Below are 12,829 nucleotides of genomic sequence, written 5' to 3'. Positions count from 1 at the left end.
CATGCAATTGGATGACTACTACGATGCATGTTTTCCGGTTGCTGGATCTGATTCACCGTAACGGAAGTGTTGTCATCCACCGCCAGCGGATCAACCCGAACAACAGGGACCTCATCTTCACCAAGCTGCGTCCTAGAATATAATGTTTCCTGCAAAAACATTAGAGTTGTGATGCACCGGATTTGAAGGAGATATTTGAGGTTGATGTCCCGCATCAATAGCTTTTGTTGTTCTTCGGTGGATGTTCCTTCAACCTTAGCTCTACGAATAATTGCATTGGCAGCTGCATACACTTGAGGAGGTATGTAATTCTTCCTGTTGAACAACACATTGTGTCTGGCTTTCCAAAGACAGCCACCAAAGGTAAGTACTCCCTCCAATTCATATTACTTGCCACTAGTATGGATGTACCTAGAACTAAAATATGTCTAAATACATCTATATCAGTAGCAACTAATATAGATCAGAGGGAGTATATAAATTGGAAAGATTAATATTCGTGTGTCTTTAAGAAAGTAGAGATTAAATCATGCCAGAAACAAAGGGTTGAGCTGCAGCTAAATGCATGTTAGGAACAAAGGGTTGAGCTGCAGCTAAATGTTCCATTTTAATGTACTCCCTCCGTCCCATCAAAAATATCTACTAGATATATCTAAATTTTGATAAAATTGAGACACTTTTGGTGGGACAGAGGAAGAGCATTTCATCTTCAATAGCCCCACATCTTTTGAACATTTTTACTTTAATGTGTTTAGAGAAGGGGCACAGAAATAGTAATTGCAAATTCTCAATATAAGCTGCAGCCAAGAGGTTCATTATCAGTTTCTAGAAACATGTGACAAGTTAACGGCTGGCAATCAAAGCCTGCGTAGCTATTCCCACAGCCGGACCAAATTCCGGAGGAAAGAAAAGTTGTGGGAAATATGATTACAATCAGTCATATCCACAAGTTACAAAGGGCTGCACCGACACCGACAACAGCATAGTTACCACCTAGTGAGAAATTCATCAGATACACTATAACTTTGCTCAGTAAGAAATTCAGCATATAGTACAACAACGTACTACTTTTAAACACTACTCTCTGCTGGAACAAATCAGAATCAACACATCAATTGACAGAAAAGAATGATGTAATGTACAGTGCGATAAGAATTCTCACGAAATCCCTGTTCTACAATTAAATTACATAATGCACATACTTCTACAACATCTATACATGCCTAGATTTCATCACAGGGTCCCGACAAAGATTACTGTGTCAAAATTGTACAGCTCTCTACCCACCAAAGGGTAGACAGAAGATATCACATGTCCACGGGACCATTTCTTCCGATAAACAGCGCTACATAACACAACACTCAGCCTTGTCCTCCAAATACAGTTAGTCAAAGTGCAATGAGAAACAGGTCATTGTATCTCTAACTTCACATCTAACGACTTGAGCTCTTCTAATAATTCCTCATAATTCTTTCTTTCCTCAGCAATTTGATGCCGGAGCTTTTGTTCCTATAAGAATGAAAAGGGTATTTCATTTGTTTATCAATCAATTCTCTAAGACGTCGAGCTCTAAAGATTAACAAATAGGACTGTACAAGAGGCATCAACCAAAGATTAAAATAAAACCAACGAGTGCCAAAACTGTCAGCAATGGCACTAACTGAATACATTTCCAATACAAGTGGGACTTCACACTATGTAGGCTGCACCTTGACAATGGTGAAGTAGACCGTACTTTCGATGAAATGTTGTGGCTGGTATTTACAAGAAAGGTAGGTTTCTTTAAGTCTGGATAAAACATATTTGCCTTTGTACCAGGATGGTAGTTTCTATTAAAACCCACATTCACAGACAATACAGGCAGTAAGCAACGGGGTTGTTCACAACCAGTTTCTGTCAAACCACTAAAAACAACTGTATACATTCTTTTGAACTAGTGCATCAGCTGCGCTAGCTCACCAGGTTTGGTGTGGTTCCACTCGATCTGAATTTGAACACCCCTAGTAACTAGTAAGCAAGAAGATTTACCATCAATAGTAGGGAGAAGGTAACCTGGAGTTCTGAACATTAGTGCGATGAAATGAATCTATCACCTAGTCTAAAGCCATTTGATTCTGTTGGCAACAGATGCAAGCAAGTCTCAATTTGCATAACTTTCATATCAACTCGTACCAAAAGTTCTCCTAAGTGTATATCTGAAAAATCTGATCTTCAAGAACTAATGGCTCAAAAGAAAAAATGGAAAGAAAAAAAAACAATTTCCCCCGCAACACCCTCAGGCAGAGCCAATTCCAGTTCAAAAAGCATGATTGTGCCTTAACTGAGCACTTGTGTCTCCAGTTGAATTTGTGGTACTGAAGAATCTAACCATTAAGTGACATTAAGGTACTTTACCTCGTCATTTGCACTCATGGAACAGCAGTAAGAGATACTAGTTTACTTGCACAAAAAGATAATAATACCTTTACAGTAAGTTGTTTCGCTGATTCCTCGTACTGCAAGCATCTGAAAATTCAAAATAAAAAGGTTGTAACAATAAAATTACCCAAGTAAACCACATAGCATATTTCACTTCAAAGGAGCCGTATCTTTTTGTTGTCATGATGCCTTCATATTTGTTTTCATATACTACCCAGAAATATGAGCATTGATAATCCTCTTATGAACAAGTTGTTTCCATATTATGTGTCAACTACATCAGCAGCAATAGAAAAATTGCACATGCAAAAATATTTTTCCAAAACTGCTTTGAACTCTGTAGAAATTTCTTCTAAAACTAGCTAAGACAAAAATGTACGAAGTGCACATGTTGGTGGCATTGTGCTTACTCGTCACGCAATCTGTCATTCTCAAGTGTTAGAGTCTTGTGTTCACTAAAACGTTTCCGTTGAATAACATCTCGATGCTGTCAAACAAAACCAGCAACAAATCAGTCATGTAAGGGCACTCATAGTATTTCGAAGATGTTCAATACCAAACCGTGCTTCTATGATTGACCGACAAATTTGCCTTTGCGATATATAAAAAGGCAGGTCAGTTTTTCCTTATGTGTGTGTGTGCACAGCTGCACTCGTGTGCCTGTGTGTGGGGGGTAGGGGTAGAAGTAGGACGTAAAACAGGGATGCCCTTGGTTTTAGTTGTATTACCTTTGTCTGATGCTTATTTATTTCTGTGATGGCTCCGAGGGCATCGAAATTTCTCTTCAGTCCTATATCTGTTTAAAAACAAAAAAACAAAGATTAGCTAAATAGTGAAATTTGACAAAGTGGCCCTAGAAAGGTAAACTACTCACTGCTTTCTGTGCGGCTGCTTGTAGGAATATCAGCATCCAGTAATTGATGTGAAGCACTTGCTGGGGAACTACCAGCATCTATCTGCTTAGCACGATATTGTGCACGGGATGCTTTGGGTAATGCCTTGTTGTCATAACCAAGACGATGGCAATGCAGGCCCCTGCAAAGAATAATAATGACATTAAGTCGAGCTAAAAAAAAAAGGAGAAGGGCACAACAGGCACTGACATATCAACAACAAAAATACTCAGGGTAGTCATATTTATGTATCAATACAACACATAAAAATTCAAGGAAGAGAGGTTAACAACTTATGGAGTAGACTCAAATCTCAAATAAAACAAGTAATGAGAGGTCAATAGATGCATAGCTTTTCCTATAAGTACAATTGACAGCCGTATAGTCATGACTGGACACTGCCATCTAATATTTCTCTCACAAGCCAAACTAACTAAAATTCCCATCACTGGTGACGCAATTAACTCTTAACTCCTATGGAAAACTTCCTACCAGGATCAATAAACAAAATATGTGCTGGTGTTGGGTATTGGTGAAGCAAATGCTACAGTTCGAGCACAGCAGTAGCTCACAACATACAGCATCGCAAATGTTTTAATATATTATATTGCAATGTCTGTGATAGCTCTTTTTTATCCATGCTTCTGCATTTGTAACAGAAAGTGCAGTTCTGGTTCATACTGCAGTAAAACAAAGACAGAGGTTATTGCTGAAGAAATTGGATTAAAAAATATGTCGAGTTTGCATGTTCTGTGATTGTTGTCAAATTATTTCGGGTGTTTTCATTTGAATGGTGAACACTGGACCTAGTGCACGAGGTACACCTAAAACACTAGCAAAATAGTGTGATCCAGAAGGCAAAATCAGGTATTAATTATCAAGTTAACTGACAAAACAAACAAGACTATCACCACTAGGGTCCCAAAACATGGTATACTTGTGGTTCTTGATTCAGGAAGCATGCACCAACTAGTGACAAGAAATATTTGATTGAACGAATAATGCAAAAATGATCACAGCAGGGCATACTTGTTAGTGTGCTATGATAGCATGTGTGGGTTTACAAGAGATTAGAAACATGACAAAGTTAGCATTACTGTTCCAAATCTTTAGAACTTTCTAGAAAAAGAAAACCTTTACCAGTATTCGTAAGTCATTTCTTTCAATCGATTCTCAAGTCTTTGATACAGTACTGACTTCTCGAAATCCTGTTTGTCATGGGTAGGTTTGATGAAACCTGCTTCAAGAATGCCTAAAAATACAAACAGAACAAAAAGTAAGTATCCCGTCCCCTCTAAACCTTGGATGTCACTAAGTAAAATGAAAATGCTTATCTCCACCCACTTGGATCTCCTCCCTATATTCTCCTCTTTTTCCACTATATCAAGTTACAGAAAAAAAAACATGGTTGTTTACAATGCTATAAGATGTATACACCTACAAATTTTGGTCATGTTATGACCATCTGTCCTACACAAATAGACCAAATTGTGCATAGCATAATATTCACTGTTTAGAGTTATACCAATTTGATTGTATTGTGTAGGACACACTTGTGGTCATATTTCAGCGCCAAATTTATTATTTTTCAAAAAGAACAAATTTTATAGTAGAAAAAGAGGAACGAGAACAAAGGGAGCAGATCCAGATTGGAGAAGAAAATATGCTTTACTAAGTAAAAATCTCTTACCCACAACACCACGCCCTTTGCCATATGAGTTGCTGGCAACTTTCCAGAAAGGCTGCAAACAATTCGGAAGTGTGACTTGTCAAGTAGAGAAAAGGTCAGAAGCAACATACATTTGCCCAGTAAACATCATACCTTCCCTATATTATGCTATATTTGGAACTCAATTTGTTGTATTTAAGTTTGCACACATGAGATTTAACTTTTATATTGTTATTAAGCTGCTTAGAAGACCACATAACACAATGGCACTACAACTTGGGCAAATGCTTGTAACCAGCTAGTCAGGGACCAGGAATTTACATTGTAATAATACTAGATTATATTAGATGTGTTGTGCACAAAATGACTCACTAGTCCCACCAACTATTTTAGAATGTTAATGAATGCTACATCGAAGTGGATGTGATTTCCAACATCATATTCTCACCAACTATGTGAATTGAACAGTAATCTGCAATACAAAATCTGGACTTACCTCACATTAATTACCAGTGCATTTCACAAGAACTATATTTGCATCAGCATAATAGTCCATTTCGAAAAAAATCAGCATAATAGTCATTCATTTGCAGCGAAAGACATTGCTTGAAAGAATAACTTTATTAATATTCTAGGTTTGTAAGTTTGATGGGAAGGAAGAAAGCTCTCACCGTTATTAAACGATTCTTGTGATAAACGTTGAACCCTTGTACATCAGTGTCAGGGGCACCTTTGACAAAACCGATGGTGGTGATTATAGATAGCTAAATCAAAACAACATGAAGCCAATCTGAGAAGGCATGCATTCTAAAAATTGTTATGCTGAATATGGAACATCAGGTCTGCATGCAGGACCTATACAGAGTCTAGTGCAGGTTAAATGGGAAAATAAAGCAAGTGACCATTTTACTGGAGTAAAAACCACTACCAAAGGATCAGATGATACATATGAGATATGACGTATTAGTTTCAGGCTGAAGACTTATGAGGAAGAGAGTGTTTCAAGTATAAAAATATTAAGATCTTGCATGCCTAGCATATCAGCAATTGTAGACATATCTGACAACAATGATAGAACAACACTAAGGGTAAAAGTATGTTGGCACTTCCTCGTGATCCATACTTAACTGAAATGATCTAGTTTGCATAACATGGATATGAGTAACAGCATATAACTACATGAGCAATGTACATTTTAACTTGATTTTATCAAAAAGAGAAATACAGATTTTCTGCTTTAGTTATACACTTCTATAAGATCCAATTCGAGGAACTTATCACGAGAAAATTAACCATTAGAATACAGGTATAAAGGATGCAGCCATATAGGTAAATTATAATATTATATACAATGTTTTAACTACCGGACTTGAAGCCTTAAAAGGGGTTGCTCCATTGATCAAATGGTAAAAATGGAAAATATGCTACAAAAATTTAATTTACACGTACCTCTGTAAGTCCAGAAATTTGTGGTTTATACAACACACATTCTCGATACATCAAATCATTAACAACATTATGTGGTTCCACATCTCGTCCACGCAGGATTATTCTGAAACTATCAGGTACGCGAAGATACAAGATGGATGCATATGCCTGTTTAAATTCGAATTACGACAGAAATGCAAATAAGGAATGTTTGTCTAGCAAAATAAACCAAGCAAATGTAGTAAACCAGATAATGGGGATCAATACTTAACTCTAAGTGAATAACGAAGTCGATTTGCAACGTAGTTCTGCATTGCTATCTTCTCCGGTTTATTGGATTTGACCTTCTTCTCTCCCCCAGTAATGAGGATATCCTAAAATGTTGTATATCAAAACGTTTAGCCAATGGTACACCTGCCGATGCTAAGATAGAACATGTTGCATGTAGGATACTAGGATAAACAAACACTTCTACTCTATAGCATGTCGTATGTACTGAACATATCACTTGATCCAAAACAGAGACTACCACAAAACTTATTCAGCATGTACCAAATCCATGTCAGTTCTATAGAGTCGCCATATCATGTCCACGTCATGTTTCTACAGTGTGTTTCACAATTCCTGTTGCGTTACTCAAGAACTAGCTTGTCAAATGAGGAAGCCGGAAAGGTGTGTTTAAGTTGTTCTATTGAGGATTCAATTTGATACACATATATGGTTTTTGTTTTTCTATTTTATATGTGTGTTCAACAGTCATGTACAGACAGCTAGTTGTTACTATTATAAAGAGCATATTAGAGGAGGAAAGGCCAGTTCAAGAACGGATAATGTATTTGGAGCCCGAGCTCACTGGACCCTTTTATTTCAAAAAAATAAAAAATGGCATTTTGAAGTTCAAAAAACTGAAAAAATATACATATAGGTAACGGTGTATGCTTCAAGCATGCAATATCTCAATCTGAAATACGTTGTATTATGGGCTACATAAAAAGACAAAATCTGACAAGGTTTTAAGGTGCACTGTTCACACCCAGATCTATAATTTTGTCTTTTTGTGTAGAAGTAGTATACAACATATTTCGGATTGAGACATTGCACACTTGAAGCATACATCATTGCCTATATATACATATTTTTTCAGAATTCTTTGAAACTTTAAAAATATATTTTTGAATGTTTAAAATAAAGGGCTCGAGTGAACCCGGGAGCCAAATTGACGCACTCAGTTGAAGAACTGCTATACAAGAAAACTAGGGGGAAGGCCCGGTTGAAGAGCTTGTTCTGTCATTAGTTACATATATTATATCACCCTTCTCATCTCTTACGCAACTAGCAACAAAAGGCAAGAAAAGAAGCAAACACTCCCCAAATAAACTAATCCTTGACTTTAAGCCCATGTACTTATCCTCCTATCTTGTATCATTAAATTGGTCTCTATAGTAGATTGAACTAATATGTGGGCCCCAACAAGTTATTTTGGGTAATCATTGCCACCATGCACATAATGTGGAATGCTGCCATGTTTGTGTCTATGAAACCATGCTTACTGAACCTCAAGCTAATCCTTCACAGTTATGGAAAGCTGGCAAATGAGAATGGAAAAAAAGAAATGGAAGGTAATGTTAGGAGTACTCGCCATTGAGCATGATCTAAATTAAGTTAAGCTCTGCCATGACTCTCTCAAGTCATCCTAAGTTAATTGATACAATAAATGCACCAAGTATTGGGACATCAACAAAATATAGCTCCACAAGAGGCCAACATTACAAACCTTGGTATCAGAGTTGAAATCAAGCTCCATGTCCCCATCATCGTTGAACCAGAGGTTGTATACAATTATTTTTGTTCCATGCTCACCCATATCATCAAACTGTATCAGAGATAAGATACTATTGAAATAAACCAGATAAAAGGTCAACCAGGATGATAAGCTGATCTACAGAAATAGATGACACATACTCTACAAACTAACTGTCCATCAAGAATTGGTATAAACTAGGACAAGCATACTTTAGAGATGAATTATCACATGCATATTTTGCCATAAACAAATAATGCAATATGCATCTAATATTATACGCATGGTTTTGAAGGCGACGCTTAGGCGTCAAGGCACCCCCTCCGCCTTGGAAAATCGACCGCTTTAGGCGCCTAGGCGTCCAAAGCGCCCGCATAGGCGCAAGAGCACCCCCAAACCGCTCTAAGACACCTTAACGCCTTCCAAACCATGATTATACAGCATGCTAGAGAACATACACCTCGGCATGTGGGTCTTACTATAAAAGGGCAAACCTAATGCATTTCTAAACCATTTTACTTATAAAGGCTATTAGTTAATCTGTCAAGCCTCCTAATTTCCATACGATCTAATAACTCGTTCTTTATTTCTTTATAGAGTACTATTCTTTATATGATTATTATCATCAATCAACTAGTCACCAGAAATATACCAAAACAATCAAATTTTAGCTAGATAGTACATACTTGTTTAAGCAACTCAGCTTCACTAGCAAAAGGGGACCATTTCGAAAGGATTGCCAAATTAGAAGAGAAGAGCTTCTGATTGTGACGTAACAGCTGGGTATATGAAGCAGTTGCAAGATCTAACTGGTAATCTACCTGCAACAGAGACAAGGTCCAAGAAGATAAGTAAAACTACAAAGTAGCTCGACAACGAGATAAGTAGAAATTTTCAGAACATGACAACACTACAACAGCTTACAGAGAAAGCATCAGACTTACTGTTGGCACCAGTACATCATCGCAGCCTGTTTCCATCAGAAATGTGTAAGAAAGAAGGCCAATACTTCTTGTGGGTGCCCTACAATAACAGAGACAAATTTCCTGAATCGGTACATGAACTGGGGTATCCAGAAATTTTACTGGAGCTAGAGAGGGAGTGTGAGGTATAATTGAATTTTAAACAATAAAACCGGATGACAGCTAGGTTCGATGGCAGTGGCACAGTGAAGCATGGGTGTTTGTCTGACAAGGAGCATGCCAACTTTTATTCAAAAGCATTGCAAAAGGGCATATGGACACTTCAAACTACTTCCAATAAATGCCTCATCTCATGCTTTAATCTTCAATTTATACTGCTCTTTCCTTAAGAGTTACTTATGTAACAAAAAAGACCTAGGTGAAGAATTGGAGTTTTAGTAGAGTACGGAGAAATACCAATTTTTTTTGCTCTGTGTAAAAACAATGACATCCGCTCCAAGCCTCATTGTGCTAGTTTTGAAACCATTGCCATCTGACAAGCAAGTAACAATGACTCCAATAGTAAAGACTTAAAGATATCAATCTCACAAGGAAATAGAAAGAAGGACAGTAAGATTGTACATTGCCCGATGAAAGCATCAGACTGCTTCTCTGAAAATCCAAAGCTCATGCAACATCTCAGTGCCTCTGGATCCATCCCCCCTCCATCATCTTGTCCATACGAAACACCACAAGGTCATTATTGAAGTTTCTATCAACTAACTAGATCCACATTTATTTGTCTTTTTGAATGTGCTAACCTTGAATCAACAACGCGGGACTGCCATCACGTGGATTTGTGAATTTATTAACACGAACAAATGTTGCCCCATTATTAACCTGAGAGAAAATACGCAGCAAAATAAACCATAAGTGGCATTCATGTTGAATTGCGTTCTCTTTTAGGATTGAAGCCAATTGAGCATCGTTAGTTACCTCGTCGATTGCATTATCAAGAAGCTCGGCAATGGCTGCAAAAAAAAAAAGGCAAATCCAACATTAAATACAAACAGGTGGAGAGAAAGTAACATATGGCAAAAATGTCTCTGGCATGATTGAATTTACCAAAAAGGAATATCCAGAAACCAAAATAAATAATGTCCTAGACTGATTCCGTAAGTGCTAGTGTTTACACAATGATTCAAGCCTCTACTTACAAATATACCTAGTATGTGGCATAGACATATCTTGATGTTAAACGATATAACAATTACGCAACGTATTTCCTTGTTGTTTTACTCAAGTGAGTACTTGATTAAGAAGTGGAAGTTTTATTTACTGAAGCGAACATGCAATTTACAAGAGGAAACCAATGTGTATGAAGTGTTTAGGGCATCTCCAACGGGGCGACCCATCCCGCGCCCGCGCGTCCGGATGGGTCCAGCCGGACAAAAACCCGGCCCAACGCGGGGACACACCGCAAAAGCGGACGGCCGCGGCGTCCGGAACGACGCAAACCCGGCCCAAATCTGGGCTAGGTTTGCGTGGCCGCGGATGGCACGCGCCGTCCGCTCGCGTCCGCGTGCTCGGTCGCCTCGTCTCCCTTGGGCCCACCTGTCGGTGACCGGGGAGTCTATTAAATGGGGACCGGAGGGGATCCGGCCCTCCACTCCGGTCCCCACTCCACTCCCCGAGCAAAAACCGCCGCCATGGCCCCGAAGCGACGGTTCGCTCCCGGAGCGAACGACGACGAGGCCGGCAGCGATCGGCGTCGGCCGCCGGCGGCTGCGACCATCGTGCGGAAACCGAGGCGGCCTCCACATCGAAGAGGCCGCCCGCCGCGGCGCGGCATTGCCGCAACCGCCGCCGCTGCTGCTCGAGCCCAAGCCCGAGTCCTCGGAGGAGGACCCGGACCTCCGCGCCGCCCTCATCGTCTCGGCGGCGGAGGAGGAGGCGCAATGGCCGCAACTCCATGCGGCCATTCGCACCTCCGAAATGGAGGAGGCGGCGCGGCGGGGAGGTGGAGGACGCGGAGGGCTGGGAGCTCTACGCCCGGGCCCTCCGGGCGCGACGGGAGGAGGAGGAGGAGACGGCGCGGCGGGAGGAGGCCGGGCGCCGCGCCGCCGAGCAGCGGCGCCGCCGGGAGGAGAGGTGCCGCCGCCGGAGGAGTCGGCGCCGAGGAGGCCGGGCGGCGCCGCCGGCGCAGAGAGGCAGCAGCGCCTCCGGTGGCGCGGGTGGCTCCGGACCCCCGCTCGCCGTGGGAGGAGGCCCCGTGGTCTCCCTGGCCGGAGTCCCCGGCGCGGTCGAGCCACAACGGTGCCTCGCCGCCGGGGACCTCGGACGACGTCGCCGACGACGCCCACGGGGGCTAGGCGGCGCACCGGCGGCCACCGCGCCGCCGACCAAACCCTAGAGGGTTTTTTATTTTCTGTTTATATTTTAGTTTAAATTTAAAAGCCCATATAGGGGCTTCTTTTGTTAGTTTTATTTGCCCAAAATAGGGCTATGTACTAAATTTGCCCAAAATAGGGCATATGTTTAATCAAATATCGTTTAAATTTGCCCTTTTAAATTTGTTTTCGTGTTTCTCCAATTTGCGATGCGTCCGCGCGTTGGGCGCAGCGCGCGACCCAAACGGACACGCGGACGCGGGCCGCTGTCCGCGTGTCCGGGCGGCGACCCAAACGGCCCAAAACGGACGGCCCAGCGCGTCCGTTTGGGTCGCCCGGTTGGAGATGCCCTTACTGAAAAACTGCATTAAACAGAAACTCGTGTGTATGGAATTTACTTCAAAACTGCATTTAACCAACATACCCCCAAATGCCCACTTGTGGGAAGTAGCGTTTGAGTGTAGGAACTTTGGATTGATCCGCAGTCGATTCCGCCCACCTGTTGACATGACCAAATCCTCAGTTCCCTCACCAATCTGACTAGATCGAAATCAAAAGGAGATGCGTACCAGGGGCATCGGCGTCGGGGTTGCGGCGGGCGACGACGTATTCCCCGGACTTCCAAAACTGGCGGCAGAGGCGCGGCGGTGGAAGGACCCTGGGGGGCTCAGGCTCAGAGGGCTGGAAGGCGAGTGGCACGGGCACGGGGTCCTCGTTCTTGACGGGCACGAGGGCGCGGCAGCCCGGGGGCTGGGGCGGGTAAAGCAAGGGCGGCTTCACATCGGCGAGCTCGTACGGCTTGATATCGCGGGGGGAGGAAGGGAAGATGGCGATGGCGACGGAGCTGGTGCTGGTGCTGGGGACGGGCTCGTCGTCGTCGTCACTGGAGAGATCTATCACCTCGGCGGAGGCGCCGCCGGACCTCATCACCGTCTCCGGCGTCGGAGCCCTCTGGTATCTAGGGCTTTTTTTTTCTTTTACAAATTATGATGGTTTAGCTCACTCTTTCCTCTCTCCGAGCTTCTGGAGGGTCGTTGTTTCTAGGGACAGGGGTATGTCACTCGGCGCGCGTACGCTCTCGGTCTCCCCTCTTGCGGTTGCTTTCTGCAGCTGCTGAGTTTGGGTGCGTTGTAGGTCAGGACCCAGGACGTGTAAAATAGAAGGGTTTTGGGGGTGGTTGGAAATTTTGGTTTTTTTTTTTTGAACAGGGGATGGTCCTCGAGGGACCTAGAAGCTTTCATTGAGCGGTGGAGTAACAATTACAAGAAGGGCCAAAGGGAAAAAGAAATTACAAACGAGTCCTGATTTTTGGCACTAAAGACCCAAAA

General features: G+C 41.9%; 1 protein-coding gene across 1 annotated transcript; it reads right to left on the bottom strand.

Moving 5' to 3' along the window:
• Window positions 1–1,088: 1,088 nt before the first annotated feature.
• On the bottom strand, window positions 1,089–12,524 carry LOC124660184 (protein MICRORCHIDIA 6-like). Its single transcript, XM_047197980.1, has 19 exons — window positions 12,071–12,524; window positions 11,926–12,000; window positions 10,108–10,142; window positions 9,933–10,011; window positions 9,754–9,843; window positions 9,589–9,664; window positions 9,154–9,232; window positions 8,896–9,030; window positions 8,183–8,281; window positions 6,681–6,782; window positions 6,430–6,576; window positions 5,652–5,744; window positions 5,002–5,053; window positions 4,452–4,563; window positions 3,293–3,453; window positions 3,147–3,214; window positions 2,829–2,905; window positions 2,463–2,505; window positions 1,089–1,509 (listed from the first exon to the last, which is right to left on the bottom strand). The coding sequence occupies exons 1-19, from the start codon at window positions 12,426–12,428 to the stop codon at window positions 1,411–1,413; spliced, it is 1,980 nt and encodes a 659-aa protein (XP_047053936.1). The 5' UTR covers window positions 12,429–12,524; the 3' UTR covers window positions 1,089–1,410.
• Between the last annotated feature and the right edge of the window lie 305 nt (window positions 12,525–12,829).

Source organism: Lolium rigidum, chromosome 6 (genome assembly GCF_022539505.1).
Source record: "Lolium rigidum isolate FL_2022 chromosome 6, APGP_CSIRO_Lrig_0.1, whole genome shotgun sequence".
Classification (NCBI taxonomy): domain Eukaryota; kingdom Viridiplantae; phylum Streptophyta; class Magnoliopsida; order Poales; family Poaceae; genus Lolium; species Lolium rigidum.
The sequence above is the reverse complement of the archived record's forward strand: the minus strand, read 5'-3'. Positions and strand labels throughout refer to the sequence as shown.